The following is a 23,118-nucleotide window of genomic DNA, read 5'->3' on the forward strand; positions in this document are numbered from 1 at the left end:
GCAGCTCTGTGTTCAGCCGAAGGGAGGACGTGGCGTTTTGGTTACCAAAGGTTGGGCAGTGGAAGTGAAGGACCTGCAAGGGAATGGCCATGCTCAAACCAGGAAAGATGTGATCTTAAACAGAAGTGCATTGTCAGCACAAGAGTTTTGGTAGGAAGTACATTAACTTGCCCCTCCTGGCAGTGTCTCATGTGTGGAAAATTGCAAATCGCAGACAAATGTGTATTAGAGTTGTATGGCATGGGCTGGTACAACCCTGTTAAACTGGTCTCTGTGCTGCACCATGTGTTTCCATAGACAGGACACTTATCCCTGCAAAGTGCTGAAACAGGGAATGAAGGCTATGGCAACTTCTTCCGAGGGGCTCTGAACTGAGGAGGCTCCATCCCACCAAGACATGATCTAAAACACTACCCTAAAGCCATATGCTTCAAATTCTGAATAACAGAATTTAAAGATACAGAGCTAAATGAAAATGTTTGAATACATTTTTCTACAGAATAATTAATTTGGTGGGTTACTTTAAGAATAGTAAGTAAATAGTTTTTTAAAATTCAGTAACTCCCATTTACCTGGACTTGTAAAGCATTTGATATGGTGTTGGATACCAATAAATAAACTTTGGTAGTTACAAATACAGGAAGTTTAGGGTGGGAGTTGCTTTGAAGAAGGAAGGCATCATGGAAAGGTTAGCACGAGGTTTTCAGCTGGTATTGCTGATTTCCCAGATCTTTGGGATGCATTTTCAGTATTTACCTATGTTGAAGTATCACATATGTGCTATGGCATCCTCTGCTGGAAATTGTGGAGAGATGCTGTAGCTCTTTCCTGACTTCCCCATTCCCACTCTCCTGTATGAGGAGAGGTTTTGGAAGGACAGAAGTACTGTAAATGCTCTTGGCCCAGAGCATGGGTCGGGCATGATGCAGAGGAGTGCACAGACACGTTCAGGAGCCAGCTGTGCAAAGCTAGGGCAGGGATAACAGGGATGTGGGACACAGCTATGAGAGGGAGCTTTGGGTACAAATTGTTCAGGGCCTGAGGCAGTAGGAGAGTCCATGTGTGTCCTGTAGGCTCTGTAGTCCTGTGCTTTGTAGCATCTTGTGAAACATCTTGTCTCTTCAGAAGACCTTCTTGCTGGGGTAGTCCATTTACGTCTCTTTGTGCCACTGGTCTGTATCCTTTGGCTGGGAGATGCACAATGCTGGGAGTGAGGAAATCCTTCCAGGACAGGATTTGACAATCAAATGTCAGTATTGTCACTGGTTTGTTTTTGAAAATGCAGTGGAAGGCTGTTCGTGAGAAATTCAAAATCTTGATGCATCTGTTGTTCAGGAGTTGGTCACACAGGTGATACAGGCTCAGAATGGGCATATAGTGAATTCTTTTTCCCAAGGAAGCTGGAGTACAGAAGTTTTTGGATGTCCCATTCCTAGGTACAGCATGTGGCACTCCTGTTGAGCTCTTTTTGCTTATGTGGAAATAGATGGAGAGGACCAAACCTTGTGATATGTGTTTGTGCTGAACTGAACCATCTTGCCTTGCTTATTTTGACAGGGAGCCAGCTGAGCAAATTAGGTGGTTTTCCTCCTGGGGGTGGGAGATGAGGGAAGTGAGCATGTCACATAGGGTAATGATGCAGTGATGAGAATGAATTGTTCACACCAGAAACCTGCTGTTGACAACTTCATCCAGGTCAACACGTTTCTCAGGTAAAGTCGGTACTGGCACTGCAGTAATGATGGATGTGGCTGTTTGCTGTCCAGAGCCAGCCAAGGAGCTGTGGGGGTTGTCACTGAGTCAATATCCTCAAAGCTATCTTTGCAATCCTGGGTTAAAGCAGTGTGTTCCTGACAGTTTCGGGTGAAATCCAACTGGAGGGTGGTTTGGTGAGGAGAGCAGAGCTTACATGCTGTATGTGGCTGCCAGAAGCATCAGGGCTGTACAGCTGGGGTGGCCCTATGAGCTGTGCACCCAGGAGGGCTTTCTCTCTGCACTGCACTCATTGCCACAGCTGTGTTGGTACAGGTACCCAGCCCTGGGTTCTTCCTTATGAAACAGGGTGTTGTTACAAGGCCATCTGCTTTGGGCACCAGGATGTGGTGGTCTTTGTCCCCAGCCTGACTCAGAGTAGGTGGAATCATGTGGCTGTTGGCGCTGGCAGCAGTGGATGTTTCTGGTGGGTGCTTTTTCTTTTCAGCTGTGTTTGAGTGCTTTGAGGGTGCAATGGACAGTGGAAGAGGAGTCCTGATTGCTCACATCTGCCCATTTGCAGAGTTCTTGTGTCTCTGGTTGTTTTATATTTGCCAATTTTATATCTGCCAGTGTCCCAGGAGAGCTGCTGGGGGATATGTGGTGTTCACCCTTAGCAGTGGGACTCACCAGATTCTTTATGGTCTGTGGTGCTTGACTGTGTCCCTGCTGAGGCTTACCTTGGCTCCTGCTCACTGAGCTCATGCCTTTGCTGGATCATGAGGGAAAGGCAGGTTTTATGATTGTGGGTTCAAAAGGTGAAATAATTCAGGTCCATAGGTGAACCCAGAGCTTGAGCAGTTCCCTGCGTGTTTGGTTTGCACCTGGTTGGAAAGGTGAGAGGGTGAATTAGAACAGAATTCTACTTTGGTAACTAGTTGTGAGCAAGTGGGTAATTGCTGCTTGGGAAGGATACATCTGAGTGTTTCATTTCCTGCTTCAGGCTTTATGTCTAGGAAATGCAGATTAGTGCTCAGGTTAGAGGGAAGCATGGTGGGGAAGACCAGCTCATAATTCTGAGTAGCAGCTGGGTGAATGCCACATCCTGTGGGGAAGAATCACTTGATACATGAGCAGTAAAAACCAACTATTAAAGATCAGGATTGGCATTTTGTTGGCATTAGGAGGAGAACTGTAAGGAAGTTAGGCTGGCTTGAGCTGTGATACCACCAACAGATGTCTGTCTGCCAGGCTGTAAGTGCAGAGCATGTGCTTTGTCTGTCTCTGGTGATTGCAGCCTGTCAAAGTAAGTAACTGCTTAGGGTAGAGAAAGCAAGACAGAGAAATGGAGTGAAATGTCTAGAGAAAGCAGTGTTCTGAAGTTGGGGTCATGATGCTGCTCAGTGTTTTAGCACCAGAATCTAGTTTAAAATCCTGCTCTGCAGATGGTTGAAGACTCCAGGAATATTGAAAAGGAAAGAAGGAGAATGGCCAAATACCCATTTTGTTCTGTTTCAAGGAAGGACGGTGAGTAGAAGATCTCTGAGGTGAAATGGCCAGGTAAGTGGAGCAGCAAGTTTTGGGTTGGGTGTAATGTTTCAGCCTTACTGTTCTTTCCTGTCTGGTGTTGAGCTGTGGTTTGCCTAAGTCCATGGCTCAAACTGAAAACTAAAACTGGCCTTTTAGAGTTTGAAGGTTCAGAATTCTAAAAATAGGTCTTTTGCTCAGACATGTAATTTAGGGTGGGATTCATCCTACTGCTCAAACTATTAGTCTTAGCACCCAGTCTAAACCTGTCAGTAAGAGCCTTCTGAAGACATCTGCTCCTAAAGCCTGGGATGTAATGCTCAGAAAGGTGCCTGGCTCTCGCTACAGGGTACTTCATATGTGTAATTTAAATGAGGCATGAAGCTTCTAGAAAACAAAGGTAAGTGCATATTTCACACCTGGATACCAGGATCTCTGCACCAGCAAAAGTTAGGCTACTCCTGATGTGGATTTTGGAGCATCTTACACAGGGATGCTACAGTTTCCTCTCCACACTGAATCCTGGAAAGTTTGCATCTGGAGAATGTCCAACACAGTGGGTGGAACATGCTGCAGAATTGTCCAGGTTGGTGGAGGCCCAAGGTAACAGGTCCGTGGGGCCCCTCTGCACCCTGTGCTGTGCATGGCTGGGGGCTGATGGGATCTGTGGGGTGCTGTAGGGGTCTAAACACCAGCCCTAAAGGCCCAGCAAAGGTGCTGATAAAATTTTTAGGGAGCCTGCAAGAGACCCAGAGAGGGACTTGAGACAAGGGCCCAGAGTGTCAGGACAAGGGACAACGGCTTTCCACTGCCAGAGGGCAGGGTTAGATGGGGTATTAGGAAGAAATTGTTGGCTGTGAGGTGGGCAGGCCCTGGCACAGGGTGCCCAGAGAAGGTGTGGCTGCCCCTGGATCCTTGGAAGTGTTGCAGGCCGGGTTGGAGGGGGCTTGGAGTACCCTGGGATAGTGGTCCCCCTGCCCTGTGGCAAGGGTTGGGATGAGATTCTCTGCATGTGAACACTGAATGACAATTTATGAGCTAGATCTGAACTGTTGATCAGTTTGCAAGTGGTCCCATAGCACGGGCAGTGATGTGCCTTGCTGTGCTCTTGTAGCGCTGCGTTCTGAGCAGGACCTGTCCTGACCCTGGGCTGTGTTGTGTGTAATCCATGGGTGATGGGCTGAGCTGCACCTGCCTGCAGGAAGGACTGAAATAATTCATTCAGATTTTCTAGAAAGCATCAGACAAGATTAGGAATTCCTCAAGGAAACAAATGTGTACAGTGAATTGGAAAGGCAGAAAACACATCCCCATGGAGGCATTCACTCCTTAGAGGAGCATTTAGTAGAGGTTACATGCTGTGATTGTCAAATAAAACCCAACTTATTTACTTATTTGAGCTATATCTGTTCAGAGCTGCTTTGAAAACCTGGTTTTACAGAGAAACCTGGGGTTGTAATAGATTTAAAGAATTATCTTTAAAAACATTTCATGGAAGGGAATTTTCAAAATCATTCTAAAAAACTTGCAGACTAATTTTTAAGTCGGTAGTATTTTAAATTAAAAGTGAGTTTTGGGCTGTTTTTCACATCTGTTGCTTGAATTGTATTTTGCCACCTGCTACAGCATTGAGTTACTTTGTTACTTTTTTCAGTTTTAGTAAAACACAAACTGAGGCACATTGTGATCCAAAGGAACAATAGCAGCAGTGCTCTGCTGACAGTTCCCTTCCAACTCCATTTATATGTCCTAAAAAGGTGTGAAAATGATATAAAAGAGAAAGTCCCTGATCAAAACTCAACGTTTTATAAATTCAGGTATGTAAAAATAACTGGTGCTCTGGAAGACAACTGATGCACAGAAAAGAACCAATCTGGAGGATCAAGTCAACTTGTAGGAACAAGCCAGTGTCTTCTGAGTAAAGTGTATGCTCAGGTCATTCAGTTCAATGAAAATTCATTTATGGTCAGTCACATCCTCAAATTCTCAAATACCATTGTGGAAATGTCATTCCTCAGTCAAGGCTCATGTGGCCAGCAGGTGGGTTTTCTGCCCATGTCTGGGAGGTGCCCCAAAGCCGAGGGCTGCTTCAACTTTTCCTTTTGCTTAATAACCACAGACCCCATAAATACCTTTCACATGGATTTTGGTTCACCAAAGTAGATTTCCTTGAGGATTTTTTCAGTAAAATAACACTTGTATAACCACCAAATTCCTTCACCCAGTTGCTCTCCAACTTTATTGCAATATTAAGTGCAGCAGCCATAACCCAGGGATCACCTATATTACCAGAGCAGCTGAGATTTTTGTTTGTAAGGAAAACAAAGATTTTGAAGGAAGAAATACAGCATTTGAGCATGTGTGCTTTCTGTACACCAGATTTCTGTGCTGTAGGATACGTGCCTTGCACTGCCTGTACTTCTCCAATTGCATGGAAATAACATAGAGTTAGATTTTCAGTCCTAGAACAGAGAGAGGCGCCTCTTTTTCTTACAGGTACCTGGGAAAAGTGTATCTGTCAGTAGAATTTAATTATGGCACCACAGAATATACTGAGTCCAAAGGGATCATCACTCCAGCCCCTGGCCCTACACAGATACCCCAGCAATTTCACCCTGAGATGAAATGAGGTGCTCATCCCTGAGAGCGCTGTCCAAACGCTCCTGGAGCTCTGGCAGCCTTGGGGCCGGGCCCATTCCCTGGGGAGCCTGGGCAGTTCCCCAGGTCCCTTTTTTTAATCTTTTTTGAGGCTGAATAGATGGGTTTCAGTTTGTCACATGGAACTTCACCTCTCTCCCATCCTGGTCTCCTGAATACAGCTGGTACAGAATAAAACTCCTCCCAAGTGATGCCCAGTGACTTTGTCCAGACTCTGCTACTTTCTCGTTTTCTAGAAATCTCTTGTTCCTCACCCCTGATGAGTTTGTGTTGCTCTCTACAAAAGCCCTGCTGACATTCTGGGGTTCCATGAGTGCCACCAGCTCTCAGAGCTGGCACAGGGAGGCTGCTGTTCCCCCCTGAGCAGCATATCAACATGGCTGTCAGTGTTTCCCCAGCAGCAGGTTACTGAAAATGCAGGTGGGGCTGGGATGGAGCTGTCCCTAGGGCATGGTCTGCGACAGTGGGCGCCTCACTAGCTGGGCCATCCCGTAAATCTCCTTCATTTACTTTTCCACAATTTCCACCCTGTTGAAGGTGTTCAGGTGCCTGTCCTTTGCCTGTGTGCAGTGCTGAAGATGGATTGTCCTTGCTGCCTTTGGGCTTTCCCCTTCAATAACCCTTCCCTCTATACCAGACCACAAAGAGATTTTCAGAAGCACTTGAATTACTTTTTCCCCTTGTTTTGTCCTGTTAGAGGGTCACAGTGATGACAACCCAATTTTGAGGTTGCTGGACTCAAAGCTCTCCCTTGCTGTATTTGTCACGAGGACAAGGCTATGTGGACTCCAGCGTGACACTTTACCTTTACCTTACTAGCATCAAAATACTTCCTGCTGATTTCCAAAATCAAAACATCTCTGCTAATGTGAATCTCACCAGCTAGTAAGAGGTGTTACCAACACTTTGAAGGCCAGGTTGAACAGGGCTTGGAGCAACCTGGTCTAATGGAAGGTGTCCCTGCCATGGGAGATGAGCTTTGAGTTCCTTTCTAATCCATCCATTCTGATAAAGCACAGGGGCAAGTTGTACAGGGTGCAATTGGCTTCACCAGCTCTAGATTTATTACTGAGATATAATATTCTGTGTTTTCAATAATATTTTTTCCTTTGCTGCAGTGAGCTTGAGGATGTGCTGTTTAAATTGTTTTAGTATGACTTGCAGTTTCCAGGGCATGGGATAAAGTGGTCTGGTCTGCAGCAGCCAGAGCCCAGTGATGAGAGTGACTGCCCAGAGGCTCATCCTGCAGCCCCAGCACTCAAGGACCTTTTGCCATGGGCATTCCATCCTGCCTTTTGTTGCAGGGTTAATGGTGTGCTGTAATATCCAGAGCTCATTGATGAGAGGAGAACAAATGTGAAAGTGGGGCTTGTCTCTGCTGCCTGTGCTGGTCAGCCTGGACTCACCTGGGGCATCCAATGAGGGATGGAGGTGCTCCCATGCACCAGTGACTGACCAGAAAGGTCTCAAAAATCTTGCCTGTTTTAATTAGTCTGCTGGTGCAGGTGCATTGGAGGTGTCTGTCCAGCTGTGTCTGCAGGATGTGGGTAACTTGCAGACAGATGGGATACTCGGATCCTTGGCCAGAGCTGGGGCTGCCTGGAGCCTCCCCAGTGTCTCCCAGGGGGTTTTGGGTGCCTGAGCTCACTCCTGGTATAGAGGTACAACCACAAAACCCTTCAGAGCCAGCAGTGCTGAACCAGTGTGTGATGTATCAAGGTGATCATACATGATATGGGAAGGAGGGAGGGATGTCTGGGGAAGCTGCAGAGATTGATTTGAAATGTGATTATTTTGGGTTTGCAAATGATGTAAGTGCTCCTTGAAGAGCAATTGGGCTGTAATGTTTAAGAAGGTAATAATTAACCTCACCAAGGAGAAAGGGTGAAAAAGGCCAAAGTTAGCAGCAGCATCTCAAGCTTACATTGCCCGGGATTCTAATTATGTGAAGGCTTTTGCTTGAAGTTAATAGAAGACAATTTTTGTGCTAAAGCTGGTTTATGATATTTAATAGTTTCTGCTTTTCATTTGGCAAAACTGGAATGAATATTTCTTCTAAATTAAAATTTTTTTTTACAACCTCTGACTTCAGCTTGAAAGAATTCTGCACATAAAATGTTTTCTTTATGTGCAGTTGGAGAACAGTTCAGTGATGTGAGTGGGGGTCTGAGCTGTGTTACGATTTCCAATTCTGTGGCAGGGAAGATCAAGAGAAAAGGGATGAGATGATGTTTTGAAATACAAATTAATTCAGTGACGTGAATTGTTGGTATAAAAGGCTTTTGTGTAGAAGGCTACCCTGGGAAGCCTGGATTTTAAGGCTGTAGTTGGAATTTGAGCTTGGAGACAGATCCTTAACTGGGAAAATCAACACAGTTGCAACTGGGCCTCGTTAATTAGTTCTCTGTAATAAGACAGCTGTAGAAACAGGTGTACAGTTTGTCCTTCCTTCCTTCCAGCCAGTGGATCCCACTGTCCCCGCAAGAGTGCAACAACTCAGCCGTCCTGTCTGTAACCTGACAGCTGGCAAATCCCATTATGTCCAACTTGAATTTTGAGCTCTAGACAGAAATTCACGTAATCTTAGTGTTTAGATGAGAACCCAGTAGTAAAATAAAAAGCAACGATTAAAAAAATAATCTCTATAAGGAAAACAAAAGCTTCTGGAGCACAGCCTGGCCTCCAGGGAAGAGCTGCTGGCCAGAGGGTTCAGTGATATGTCTCACCCCTGCTGCATTCTCACCAATTCCAGTCTGCTAACACCTGCTCACCTCCCTAGCTTTCAAAAATAGGTGAGCTTGGAAAAATGGGAGTTTACAATCCTTCAAACCCAGCCATTTAAGACAGGGCAGTGAGCTCCCAGCTGTGTCCTCAGGCGCAGGGAGGAGCTGGCTCCCTGCCCCAGCAGCAGAGCCATGCTCTTTGGTTGCCTGCTGGGAGTCCTATGGTCTTCAAAGGATAAGAGAGGATTTTCCCACTTGTTGTGCCAAGTAAGGCCTTTTAACTTGCAGAGCATCCGTATATGACACTCACTATGTCAGTGTTTAGCACCAAGATGCCATTCCTGGGAGCAGGAATGCTGTTATCTACACCTGGCAGATGTTGTAGTGAACTTCTGTCTGATCCAAAAGGGTTTCTTCAATCACTTCAATCCCATTGTCTTTGGGATGCGGGTGTGAGGTCTCTGCAGAAGGAAACTTGTCTGTGTTGCTCACTCGGTCTTCCTGCAAAAAGAAAAGAGCACAGTGAGTAGTGAGTAGGTGCCTTGTGCCTGTCCTGCCATGTCCCACACCCCCCTTCCCTCCCACCATGCTGTACATACTGGGGGGGGCTTTGGGGCAAAGTCCTTCTCGCAGACGTGTGCTATGATGCCAGCAGCCAGCGCATCACCAAGGACATTGGTCATGGTTCGTAGTCGGTCCCTGGGGAGAGATAGCAGCAGGATGCAGGGGGTGGTCACAGCTGGTGTTTCTGGGGTGTTGATAGCTTTGAATCACGTTAGCCCCCATTCTGAATATGCCTCCCACTGGTGTAGCCAAGTGCTGTGTTGGTTTTGCAGATGCAGAGAGAAAACAGTCCCTATGTGAGCCCTGTGCTGGGGCAGCATCTGTCTCACCCTGCCTGTGTGAGCAGTGCAGGGACCTGCCAGTGGCACCTCCCAAAATGGGATGGGCACTGTTGTGCTAAGTGCAGATCTGCCCAGGAAGTCATAAGACTCCTTGAGATGCCTCTCAAGGAAAAATCCTGTAGATCCAGCCACTGCTCCTCTCTTGTCTGCCCAGGCACTTCTCACTCACCTCTCATTAGTAGAAGGTGCCAGCAGTGCTGGGTACCTGGTGATGCTGAAAGGTTGAACTGGTGGTGTGTTAACCTTCCTTTGTGGGGTAAAGAGAAAAGGGGGAGGGAAAGAGAAAAGCAGCCATGATACTTGACACTGTTCTCACTTCTTCCTGGGGACTGTGAAGTACAAACCAGCCACCCGCGTGTCCGTTCTGAAACTCGGCATTTGCTCACTGTGGTTTCTCACCTAATGACTCGCTTTGTTTTTATCTTAGTACTTTAGAATGGCACATTTCACAGCTCAGTGTTTATTTGTCTCTGACAAATGTAATCCAGCATCAGTTTGTGTCTTAAGAGCAATCTGGTTTCATCTATCAAGATGAAGATACATCACCGTGAATTGACACTGGAGAGCACTTACAGAGCCCAGTCGACGGCGATGATGAGGGTGATGTCCTCGGTGGGCAGCCCCACAGAGGTGAGGACAATGACCATGGTGACGAGCCCAGACTGCGGGATCCCAGCGGCCCCAATGCTGGCTGCCGAGGCTGTGATGCTGCAAAGAGAAGGTGGCTGTGCAATTCAAACTAGCGTCTTTGCATGGCAAAGTAAGTTACTGCTGTGTGGAAGGACTGGATTGGATCTGACTTCCTCTACCTTCCTGTTCCTGGGTGCTATCACAAATTCCCCTGCACACAGCAGCAGGTGCCCTGGCTCTGTGCTCCTCTCTGTCTTCAGGGTAGGGGCTTCCTCCTTAGTAGTGAAAAATATTTGCAAATGTACTTAATTATGATTTAGTTACATGCTTTATTTCCCTGCTTATAAATTGAGAATATCCCATTCCTGAAGGGGAATAAATGACACCTGCACAAATCCTGTGCTCAGCCCTATAGTGCTGACGTGCTTCAGCCACATGTCTGTGCAGCTAGGCTTTTCCCTACAGGCAAAGTTCTTGGCTTGCAGCAGATTCTGGGGTGCAGAGCCAGCCCAGCTTTCCCTGGCACACAGTATAGGGACTGGGACATGCTGCACCCTCTTCTGCTCCTCAGCTTCCCAGCAAAGGTCACTTGGTGCATTAACAAGATCTCTGCAAATGGGAAAAATGCAAGAGGTTGTCCTAATGTCTATAAATAGGAATAGAGAGAAATAATCTGGCTGCTGCAGAGAAACTTTTACCTTATAGTTATAATTTGTCCCAAATCCAGTTCATACTCATTGACCTGGGCAATAAAGATGGCAGCGACCGCCTCGTAGAGCGCTGTGCCATCCATGTTGATGGTGGCCCCGACAGGGAGCACGAATCGTGCCACGCGTCTGTCGATGCCGTTGTTCTCCAGGAGACACTTGAGGGTGATGGGCAGGGTGGCTGAGCTGCAGGACAAGAAATGAGCAGTAATTGCTGTTTGTGTTGAGTTTTATAAGTTGGAGTCAGTGTGATGGGACAGAAATACCAGCCCTCCTGAGGATGGGTGCCTCAATGTTGCACAAATTGTTGTCGCAATGAAATTTGGCTCTCGCCACCTGGGGAATAGACATCATCAGCAAAGTGAGCTGCAGACTGAGAAAGAAAATGTCAGAATGTCATTTCAGTGGCTGAAGTCACCACTTTAACCACCTGTGTGCCATGGCTGCAGCTCTGTTGAACATTAATGTGCCCACATTAATCCTGCAGCACCTCCTGGAGCATGTGACAGTGTGTACTAGCACTGGCTGTGCTGGGGTCTAGCCAGACCCCTGTGTCCTCACCTGTCTCCTCCATGTGGGATGCCTGCCTCAGCTTATGCACCTCTGACCTCTCTCTGTTGTTTCTTTCTAGCATGAAGACAACAACTGTCCCACAGGAACGGGGATGAGGAATGGAGGAAGAAGAACAGGTTGAAGAAAGGAAACCACAGAAAATAAGTCAATGGGATTTGAACAGACTCTGGGAGGCAGAGACTGCATTTGGGAACGGCCCTGGATGCAGAGTGGTGGCCCCAGCCCTGGGCACAGAGCATGGGGCTGGGACAAGGAGCAGGGTATTCTTTCTGTGACAGATCTCCCTCCCTTAGCTGGCTGCAGAGCAGAGGGAGGAGAAGCCTGATGGAGAAAGAGCTGGAAATCCAAGTTCAGGAGGAGACCAGGTCATTAAGAGTTGCAGAAGCAACGGTTGCAGCAGTGGGCACTGGAGAAGGGAGGCACAGTCCAGGGGGTTTTATTTGGATTATGTGAAGAAGCAACAGAGAGGCCAGAAACCCTTTGCCTGGTCAAATGTGCTCCAGGAAAATGTTGGAATCTGTATGTCTTCTGGAAAGGGTGGTAGTTAATAGTGTGAAGTTTTTTTTCATTGTTATAAGGAATGTATTTAAATTAAAATAGAATAGACAGATAAAATCTAAAATGATTAAAATCTTTTCAAAGTAGGGAAGATTTTTCTGTGGCTGAACTTGGGGTACACTGTAGTTGATTTAGATTGTCAGTAAAGTGTTCAGAAGAGCTTTTAATATTTTCAATTAAACTCCAGGATCATAACCCCATGCAGTTTATAAAGCACCTACAATAGTCCTGGTTTGAATTGATGGAAAGAAAACTGCAGCAATTGAATGAAGTGTGCACACACACACAAAAATATTGCTGGTTTGCTTTGGGAAAACCTTGGGAGAGGATGAGTGGAAGGGCACCATGAGCTGCCCAGGTCTACCAACCAGGGCAGGACCAAGTGTCTGCTTCCTCCTAAAACCAGAAGCATTCTCATTTCAAATAGTGCTGGAGCATAGTTTTCCTTTGAGTTACACCTCTCCTCCCAGAGCTCAGCCATGTCTCCCTTGCTAAACCAGATCCCTGCTCTGCGGTATCTGCAGGTTCCAGCCATGTTTTCCTACCTGGAGGATGTAGCTAAGGCGATCAGCAAGGCTTGCAGTATCCCCTGAATGAAAGCAAAGGGGTTTTTCTTGGTGATGAGGACAAAAAGCAGAGGTAAGAGGATGATTCCATGAAAGGCAAGCCCTGACACCACTGTAATGACATATAGTCCCAGTTTCTGTCCTATAACCGACGGATCTTCCATCTCCAAGATCTTTCCAGCTATGAGAAATACAATGCCAAAGGGGAAGTACCTGCAAAGAATAAGCACAAAAAAAAATATGAGGATGCAGCAATCACTGTAGCACTACAGGACAGACATGGCAGTGTTTGGTACTGTGCAGTACAGTCACACGAAAACAAGTTCAGTGCTCACAAAAGACACTTGCAGACATGTGACCAGCATTGCCATTAGATAGCAGGAAAGAAAATCAATCCATCAAAACCAGATTTACCAAACAGCCATTGAGACAATTTTCATAACTGCTTCGTTCAGACACTGGCACACGTTAACCAGCGGGGCTCCTCGTTCACCCATTTTTCCTAGGAGAAGTCCTGCAAGCAAGCACAACAGGTTACATGACTTGAGAGCACCTTGGGAGCAGCACCTGACAGGCCAAGTGTTTTGAGGGTCTGGTGGCCACAGAATGGGGGTCACCAGGCAAAACCTGATTTAGTACTGGTTGCTGTGTGCTCTTACGAGTTACGGCCATTCTCTGTTCTAAGCAAACACAAGCATCTGCCCTTTTCTCACAAAGCCCCACCAGACCCAAATCCAGGATTTAGACTCTGCCTTGCACAGAAAACAGATAAACTTCACTGCTGCTCAATGCTGGAAGAGTCATTTCCTGTGATGGATAAACTGTGGATTAGCTGGATTAGGTGGGTATCTGGATTGCTATTTGGTAATGCAAGAATAATGAACTCTGGAAATACTGGAATTTTTTTAAGGATAAGGTGTGGTAGGTCTTTCTGTCACTGAGAATGTGATGCTGTGCTGCATCCCTGCCCTGCTGTGGAGTGAAAGGGGCCCTGGCTGCCCCAGTGACTGAGCAGTGTTCTGGTCCCTGGTCCCATGCCTGGTTCCCTTGTGGGGTGAGTGTTCAGTGTTGGTGGCTCACAGGCTGTGCCATGGTGGTGACAACACATGTGGCTGTACAGTAACATGTCAGGAAGGGTCTGAGTGAGTTGCTTAGATACAGACATTAAGCCTTCTCTCCTATGTCTGTTTTCTTCTTTGATGTTGCATTAACCTAATACAGCCTAATTTTCTGTTGAAGGAATACTAGAGCAGAAATTTTGTTATGGTTATGGTTTGAATGGTTAGAAGGGTTATGGTGCTGTCCTGTGTCAGTGTTAAACCCCATTGCTTTCATTGGCTGGGAGGCTTTCTAGGAACCATCAAGCAAAGGGAAAAGGAATGTTTGAGTATTTTCCCATCTTGTTTCCAGCTTGGTGTGAGTCCTTCTTTCCATGTTGGCAAAAATTAATTTTGAAGCACTATGCAGGTGTCTGTTTTATCTTGGAAAAGAATATAAGCAGGATCTTGTGCTGCTTATCCCTCTTCAGTATCAGGGTTGAGGACTCCAAGAGGCCCTTGGTTGGTGGTTGGATCTCTTGCCTTGCTCAAAAGAGAGTTGAGGTGGGGTCACATTTGCCAGAACTTTCAGAAATGAGACAAGGCTTGGCATGTTTAAGTCCCAGCTCTGTAGATATTCATCCAGTATTTGGTGGCCACAACAGCTGCTTTGGAAGAAAGTTATTTCTTTTCAGGTCTTATAGAACGATTTGGGAGACATGGCCCAAGTAAATGGACAGATTCCTGCAAGGATCTTAAGTGCTCTGCCCTCTTGTGGGTTTCAAAAGCAACAGAGAGGCCCTCAGTGACAGTGAAGAACTGTCAGAGCTGGGGTAGCTGTGGAGTCACCCACCCCTCATAGCAAAGTCACTCTGGGTACGTAGTGGCTGCTGTATGGACACCTTGGTCTCAGCCCCACAACCTGCCTAGTTTTGGTGTTGAACAAAAATGCACTTTGCTGAGAGCTCAACCAGCTTCCACCTGCCCCCCCCACCTTGCTGCATGGAGGAGATCCCTGTTTCCCAAGGCATGGGGCTGTGGTGCCTTGTCTGTCCCTCTCCCGTTTTCTGCCAGGCAAACCAAATTCAGCCTCTCCTCATAAGGAAAGCATCCTGTGGCTGTATGAATGTCCTATATCAAGTTGCCCATGCCTGGTGCAGGTGATGCTCTGTGGCTTTGTGGAGTTCTAATCCTGGGCAAAACATGGGAAGTGCAGGTGGTGGCTGTGGCTGGCTCAGATGATCTCCCACTGCCTCCTGACTCGGGCTGATCCCACTCCCACGCTGGAGGGGTTGTGAAATGCCATCGTAGAAGAGAAAAGCCGCTTCTCGTTGCAGGTTTGGCTGGGCTGGAGGGAAGCATGTGTCCTGTGGGCAGGAGCTCAGCACCTTTCCTGGGTGTCCAAGGTGTGCAGAGGGTGTTGGCTGCTGGGACAAGAGATTGCCAGAGACATCTTCTGGCTGTAGGGATCTGTCAGTGGGTCTGGCTCTGCCCAGTCTTGCTGTGGCCAACTCCTCTGAGGTCTCTCATTTCGAACCGCTGCTCGAGGTGGCTCTGACTGCAGTCAGCGCACTCCGGTGCTGTGCTGGCTGTGCTGCCTCTACACCTCAAATCTTCTAATTGGCTTTTTGGTTCCTTATACACAAAGTTCAAGCTCCTTGCCCTCACCTCTTAATCTACACATAATCCTGCCACCATACTCATCTCACTGCCTCCTACTCTTTTTCCTTCCTGATCCCTCCCTCCTCCCTTTCTGCCTCAGCTTTGCACCCATGTCCTGTTACACTTTGAGCCAACTTCATGATCCTTCTTTCAGTGACTTTCTCCCCTTTAAACCTCCTCTCTTGCACATGTCTCTCCACAACCTCTGCTTCTTCTTCCCAAAATTGCTGCCAAGCACCTTTTCCACATAGAACTGGAAGCTGTTCAATGCAGGATGCTGCCCTGCCTCCTTCAGAAAGTCCTGTTGGAAATTCTCATGTATTTATGAAAGCACCAAGTCTGACCCCGCTTTCACATCCTGCCTGCTCAGGGGCTGAATACTCAGCATGAAGGATTTGTGTCATTGTGGTGAGCTGCAGGCAGCTTCTGCAAAATTACTCCTCGCTTCAGACTTTATTAAAAGGACTCCCCAGCTTATGTAATGGTTTGAAAACCCTCAGGATCTGCACATGAGTTGGGAAGGAAATACAAGGTAAAATCAGCCTTCCCCGTGCCTACAGCTTTAGTGAGCTCCATCATGGGTGGTGCTGACAGGGGTCTTGGTATGAGCTCTATGCTGGGTCCAGCTCCCAGGGGCTGGGGCAATTAAAGCTAAAGGAACCTTGTCCCACATCTTTTGCTCTGTAAAGCATGGTGACCACAGCAGTGGCCACCCTGGGCTGTCCCTGGGCCCGTGGAGGAGCAGGTACCTATGGTTGCTGAGAAGATGACAATCCCCAGGACATTCATCTCATTGCTGGTCCCAGCCAGGGTCCTGTAGGTCATCTCAGGTGATGGTGTCAGCTCAAGGAACACAGGCCGATGGATTTCAGGGTTTTTGTCATCAGGTGCAAAGTAAATAAAATTGACAGGTTTTCCTGGGATCTTTGGAAAACCAGGTGACTTCACCACTGGGACAAGAACAGTTCGATACTGGAACAGAAGCAAAGGAGGAAGGTTAGTGTGCTGCTGGCATGAGCTCCATCCTGCTCTCAACATGGAGGCCAAGCCAGCCCTAGGCTGGGTGCTCCTGGAGGTTAAAGGTTTGGGTTCCAGGCAGTAAAAGGCAGGTGGAAACAAGGAGTGAGAGTCAGGCAAGGGGAGCTGTGGCTGTTGGCTGCAGATGGTCCTCAGCCAAGGCTGAAGAGCAGACTCGTGGTGTTGGTGACCTGGGTCCCTGTGGGATGCCAGCACAGTGGCATCTTCATGTCCTTCCTCCATCCTTCCTCCTGTGAGCTATACCGATTCTATTGCAATGAGTTTGATTGTTTTCCCTGTCCCTCCACCCTACCTGGCCACTCCTCGGTCTGTCCCCTTTGACCACTTTACCTTCCCTCAAGTGTCCCTTCTTTGTGTCCCTTTCCCTGCCTGCTGCCTGCCCACTCCACTGCCGCCCCTCCCCAGGGATGAAGCTGCTGCACAGGAGCGAGATCTCAGAAAGGGATGTGTGCTGCTTCTGTACAGGAGCCTTGCAGGCAGAGGGCAGGCACGGGGGTTCCTGTGAGCCTGTGCCCCCCTCCCCAGAACCCTTCTGCCTTCGAGTGCCCACCCTGGGTCAGTGTGGGGGAATGCAGAGGAAGGGAAAGTTCAGGGAAGTGAAGTTAAGGGAAGGGGAAGGGAAGAGCCTTCTGTCCAGGCTATGGGTGAGCAAAGAGGCAGCCCCCATGTGGAGCTGCACACAGAGGGGTCAGGTGAACTCACCTGCTGGAATGAAGCTTCAACCAGATTAGAAGGAAACATGTTTCTGTAAGAGACCAACGATACAGGGTTAAAGTGTGTTGTGAGAGCATAGGGAGCATCCTGGGAAGCATTTCTGGTGGGCACAATGTCCAGAAGAGGACATGAAAGCCAACAACCACTTAGACAGCTGTGCAAGCTGTGAGCAAAGAAAGCCTGGAAGGTGAACGCAAAGCAGGACTGAGAACCATGTGTAAATGGGATTGGTGGAAAGCCTGAGCCTGGGGTGGATATCTGCAGCCCTCTGCTCAGAACCTGGTCCAGTCAATCCAGTACTCCCAGCAGTGAAGATTCTCCCCCAGCCCCTGGGTATGTGCTGCAGCCCCTCCCCAGGTAACCCCATCTACTGCTTTAACCCAGCCCTGGGCCAGCTCCAGGCTTGGCATTTCCCAGCTGGGGCTACAGAGGAGAATCCAAGCCTTGCAGGGAACATGACTGTGATCTCTGCTGCAGTGCATCTCTTTGCTGACTGCTTTGGGAGAGCAGTGGCAGTGACAGAGTAGCCAGAGAGGCATGGATGGGGGGACATGAACCCCATGTTGCTGAACTTGAAGGTAACAGCACCTGGCCAGTGGTTCTCATGTTTCCCTTGAGATCTCAGGGTCTTATGGGAACTCAGAACCTTCTGGGAAGATTTTGTTATCACAACCTTGCCTCTTGCTGAATTCCTGTGACACACCTGATTAAATCCAGTAATGCATCGGCGGAGCTGAGCACCACTTTCCCCACAGAGTAGTTGTCCTTTTGGGCAGCTGCACCAGGATGGATGCTGACCACGAGGATGATTCCCACAGTCACTGCCATGAAGGTTGTCCAAAGGTAGTAGGTGATGGTGATCACCCCCATCTTCCCACAGGCCTTGGAGTCCATGGTGGCCAGCCCAGACATGAGGCTGCAGCACAGAACAGAGTGGTCACTGTCTGCTCCCCAGACTGCACAAGATGCACCTGATGGGCAAAATCTCCAAGGTGAGAGGGGTTTCCATAAGTTTTTTAAACCAAAGCCCAAGGGCATCACTGAGCTCTTGCACATTCCTGTGCCAGCACCCACAGGATCTCACACCCAGGATGAACTTGTGACAATCCAAGCTGACCTGTGAAAGGCAGGAGACACCTCCAAGCCCCTTCTCAAGATCTGGCTGTGTTTTCTATTAAGGGTTAGGAAGTTTATATTCTTAGTGTATTTTTATGTTGAATAAGTGATGTTTCTCCTTTTTTGTGAGGTACTGTTCTCTTATATCTCCATTACCTCGTGCCACTGCTGCGTCTCACTGTGAGGAGCAAAGGAAGATATCAGCAAGGTTCATAAAATCCTGGTGGGGATGGACCCCGTGCCCCCAGGAGAGACCTGCAGGTTCAGATTTCATGCATGCATAAGCCTTCCTAAGAAGTAACCCATAAGCTACTTCTCAGCAAAACTGGGCTAAAAATAGAGAGGGCATTACAGGCTGCCCAGCAGGGAGAGCAGTGCAGATGGTGGGGACAAGTTGGGTGCAGGACTGGGTTTGCTGAGAACACTCGCTTGGGAGGAACTGCTGACATTCTCAAGGACAGAGAGGGCCCACAGACAGACCCTGACAAATGCGAGGAGAGCAGCGCCCTGGCAAGGGACCTGGGGGTCCTGGTTGGTGGCAAGTTGGATCTGAGTCACCAGTGAGTCCTGGCAGCCCAAAGGGCCACCAGGCCCAGGGAGAGATTGTCCCGCTCTGCTCTGCACTGGGACAGCCTCACCTCCAGTGCTGGGGGCACTTGGGGCACCACAAGATCAGGAGGATCCAAAGCTGTTGGAGAGTGTCCAGAGGAGGGACACGGAGCTGGGGAAGGCTCTGAGGAGCAGCTGAGGGCACTTGGCTCGTTCAGCTGGAGCAGAGGAGACTGAGGGGAGGCTCCTCGGGGGCTGCAGCTCCTCCCGAGGGGAGGCGGAGGGGCAGGGGCTGAGCTCTGCTCTGGGACAGGGACAGGAGCCCAGGAAGGGCTGGAGCTGTGCCAGGGCTTGGGATGGATCTCAGGGCAAGGTTCTTCCCCCCGAGGCTGCTGGCACTGCCCAGGCTCCCCAGGGAATGGGCCCGGCCCCAAGGCTGCCAGAGCTCCAGGAGCGTTTGGACAGCGCTCTCAGGGATGCTCAGGGTGGGCTTGTTGGGGGGTCTGGCCAGGGCCAGGAGTGGGACTCAGTGATCCTTGTGGGTCTCTTCCAACTTAAGATATTACAGGATTCTATGAAATGTGACTGTTTGGGGGTTGCAGTGTGCCCCACATGCATACAGACACACACTAAGCCCTTGCAGAACCCGGCCAAGCCCTGAGGCAGGACATAATAGAAGGGCTGCAGGGGTCAGTGCCAACCTTGGGGATACACAGGGTGGCTGAGGTGGTGGTCAGCTCACAGATCCCAATTAGCAGCAGCACATCCAGGAGGAGAAGGGCCTTGGAAACTCAAGAGAGTCCACAAAAGCAACACTGACCTAAGTGGTGCTTTCCAACTTGGGGCTTGGGGATCTCCAGAGCTCCATCCTCAGAGTACACCCAGTCCCCTCTGGGATGGTGTGTAGAGGGAAGATACCACTTCACTATCATTCAGTAATTATAGAAAAATCCCTGGTTCAATCCAACATGAAAGAAAACTCCCAGGAGGCCTCTGCAGACCCTGCACCCACAGACAGGAGAGTGATCAGAGGACACCACTTAGCAACTGAGCTGCAGGGAGGGCTGAGACCAAAGGGAAACCCTCAAGCACCTCAGGGAGGGATGTGAGATACAGACTTCTCTACAAGGACTGGTACTGAACACATCAAGTGTGGCCAGGATAGAGACTACACTGCTATCAAAAATGAACCAGAGGCAAATGGGACAAGAAGCAAACTGACAAACAATAGAGAAATGACACATCCTCGAGGGGAGAAGGACTTGATCATTTGTGTGTCTAATGAGCATATGCCAACATATTGTTTGCAATATGTTAATCCATATAAGGTTTTCAAGACCTTGCTTAGACCTCAGTGGGACTGCTGGCTCTGTTCCTTATTTCTAGGTCTCTATGAGCCAAAAAAATTGGGATTTGCAAACACAGACACAGCACTGGGGAATGCTGATGTTTTTTACCTGACCTTTCTCAAATCCCTCTAAGGGAATCTGCTTTGATGTTAAACAGCTCATCACAAATGCCCACAAATGGTCTTGGCATCACCAGCTGCCCAAAAGACGGGAAACACCTCATCCAGTGCAGGTGTCTGACCTGGGTGCAAGTGCCTGCCAAATTCAGATAAGCATTTGTCCCTGACTGTCGCTGGGAAATCATGGGGTTTGATGAACACCAAGCCAGGGCATGCTGCTTGACTGCCAGCTGCTTGGAGCCAGGGTTATTCTCATCCCATGCAGTTTTGGGGTTATCTCCTCAATGCAGGGGTCACAGGGTGATCTTTTCAATGTGATGGAAAGATGGTGCCTTAGAGCAGAAGGTGATACCTTACCTGGAGGTGATCAAGGGCAGGATCAGCATCTTCAGCATCCTCATGAGGAGCTCTCCAGGAAAGGAAAAATACTGCTTCTCCTGCACGTAGAGCAGAGCATGTGTCAGGTAAATGATTATGGGTGAAGAGCTCAAACTTGATCCATCTGCCTTTATCCCAACCAGATCCAGCTCTGAGCTTTGTTCTGAACTGGCAGTCGCTTCTTGAGGCACTCAATGATGCCATTTCTCTGCTGTTCCTTACTGGGAGTTGGCTCAGGGATGGGGAATACTGGGCACGTGGCAAACCTGGCTGTAAACAAGGGAGAGGCATGTGGGATTGGTCCCCTCCCAAAAATATCCCTGGTTCTGTAGACTTCTAGGAAAGAGTCCACGTGGCTCTACCATTGGCTCCTCTCGAAAGTCATTGCATTCATTATCAGGGAGCAGAGGCTTGGCTGCATCTACTTTGGGGCAAAAGTTCCCCAAAGCTGTTAGCAGCAACAAAAGGTGGGAATATCTCATGGCTGCAGGTGGAAAAGACAAGCTCAGGGAGAGCCCAGGTGTCTGGCCCATCCATGGGACAATCTTGGTGCCATGGCATCTCTCCACCCCCTACACCCCTCACATGGACATGAAGAAAGGCTGCAGAGACATCCCCCCAAAGTCTGGATCCCACAGCCATGACCAAGGGGAGAGTGAGGGGTCTGTGGGACCAGCAGCTTGGCCAGCATCCCTCCTTCCCTCCATCCTTATCTCTATGTACCATCCATCCCACCATCCATCCCTCCACCCATCCATCCATCCATCCATCATCCATCCATCCATCCATCCATCCATCCATCCATCCCTGATCCCCTTATTTCACTGTGCCACTGTAGAGGTGTCAGGGAGTGATATGAGTTGACCCCAAGACAAGAAGGTACTTTTGGTTACTCCAGAGTAGCCACCACCACATGCTGGGGCTTTGAGGGGTGCCAAGGCAGCTATTCAGTTGCTCCCCTGTGCTGTCCCTGCAATGTCCCAGTGTGTGGCTTGGATGTGGCTGATGTCCCAGGAAGCTCAGGCAGAGTGGAGCTGCAATGGGCCCAGCTGGGTGCAAGGGTAATGCCAGATCCGAACAGCATCTCTTTGCCAGTGGGTCTCTCAGCTTTGTTACACTTTCCCATTCAGGAAATGGGAGGAAAGCAGGGATTGGCCACCTCTCCAGCTGTCCTCCAGATTTTGTGACAAAAGTCTGTAGTGGGGACAGTCTCTAGTGGCTACCAGGCCCATAGCAGAGCTGTGGCAATAGGGCAGGATGGGGCTGAAGCAGAGGATGGATAAACTTTACGCATGGCAAGATGAGGGGCTGGAGCCCCAAGACTCTGCGAGCCTCATGCCCAGCGTGGGTGGCTGCTGGGCTCTCACGGGTGTGTGCACTGGGATGCTGGGAGATTACACCCAGCTTCAATTAAGTAACGAGATCATCCCTGCTGCGCTGATGCTGAAGGGCCTAATTGAAATGACAAGACTTTGCTAAATCCCAGTGGGCAACACAGGGATGTTCCAGCATCAGCTGAGCTCTCCTGGAGCAGCATTCCCGCTCCTGGGCTCAGCAGCCTGCCTGAGGATCAGGGCTGAACTGTGCCCCAGCTGCCTGAAGTCAGAGGATCTCAACTTGGTGCCATTTCACAATGCAATGCTCCTGCAAAGTGCTGAGCTAATGTGCCTTTCTCATGTGTTTTCTCCAATGCATTTGTCTCCAAGGCTCCTCAAAGGAAGGTGACTCTTCTACTCCAGGCTCCCCATCAGCCTTCTATTTATTTGCTGGGTCCTCTCCAGAGCATGAAAATGTGCTTTGATTGCACACAGCTGAGGAGGACCCCATCCCTCAAACCCCATCTTCTGGACCCCATCCCTCAGATCCCAATGCTGCTAGTGGTGTTGGGGGAGCCTGTTTACTGAGCATCTAGCCCCTGAGTAAACATTGCCCCCTTTCCCATCCTCATCCCACCTTGAGGCTCCTGCAGCCCCATGAGGTCCAACCCATAGCTCCCTACTCCCATTGGAGGGAGGCAGGATTTGTCCTATAGCTTGGGCATTTGTTGACACCTTCTTGGTCAAAAAAAAAGAAGAAAATAAAAAAATAAAAGCCATGGACAGAAACCTGCCTTAAGGTGGTTTTCTTGGGCAGGAGCCTTTGCTTTTGGGGCTGTGCCCATCTGGGACCCTTAGTGGCACCAGGGCTTGCTCTCTGCCCCACTCCACCCCTCTCACTCCCATCACCATCCCAGCCAGGCTTACCAGGTCTGTCAGCTCGAGTGCCCGCAGCAGGAACCCCAGGAGGCATCCAGTGACAACCGACAGCATCGAGAGAGTCAAGAGGCCATTTTTGTACCAGAAAGCCCGTACCCACTTCCAGAGGCGCAGAAGGGCCGTGGACAGTGAGTGCAGCACAGCTCTTCTGACCCACTCCCACATGGTCGTCCTCAGCCGCCCAGATGATGCCCCTGGGAGCAGCTCCCAGCCCCACTCATGGCCATGGGCCCCACGGCACCGATGGACCCCTGCTCTGTGCCAGGAGCTGAGTGTGCTGGTGGCTAATCCCCAGAACCAAAAGCTTCAGGGATATTTGGGAGCCTTTCCCATAATGGAAAGTGACGTCTTCAACTGGTTAA

General features: G+C 49.0%; 1 protein-coding gene across 1 annotated transcript; it reads right to left on the bottom strand.

Annotated features, from left to right (window-relative positions):
* Positions 1–643: 643 nt before the first annotated feature.
* On the bottom strand, positions 644–23,004 carry LOC102113275 (excitatory amino acid transporter 5-like). The gene is made up of 11 exons (XM_005531359.2): positions 22,745–23,004; positions 20,481–20,560; positions 17,694–17,906; positions 16,979–17,021; positions 15,988–16,210; positions 12,954–13,053; positions 12,519–12,752; positions 10,834–11,028; positions 10,079–10,213; positions 9,200–9,299; positions 644–9,101 (listed from the first exon to the last, which is right to left on the bottom strand). The coding sequence occupies exons 1-11, from the start codon at positions 22,919–22,921 to the stop codon at positions 8,964–8,966; spliced, it is 1,638 nt and encodes a 545-aa protein (XP_005531416.1). The 5' UTR covers positions 22,922–23,004; the 3' UTR covers positions 644–8,963.
* Between the last annotated feature and the right edge of the window lie 114 nt (positions 23,005–23,118).

The sequence above is a fragment of the Pseudopodoces humilis genome, chromosome 28, assembly GCF_049639895.1.
Source record: "Pseudopodoces humilis isolate 2021_Gansu_Grassland_sample_001 chromosome 28, ASM4963989v1, whole genome shotgun sequence".
Taxonomy (NCBI): domain Eukaryota; kingdom Metazoa; phylum Chordata; class Aves; order Passeriformes; family Paridae; genus Pseudopodoces; species Pseudopodoces humilis.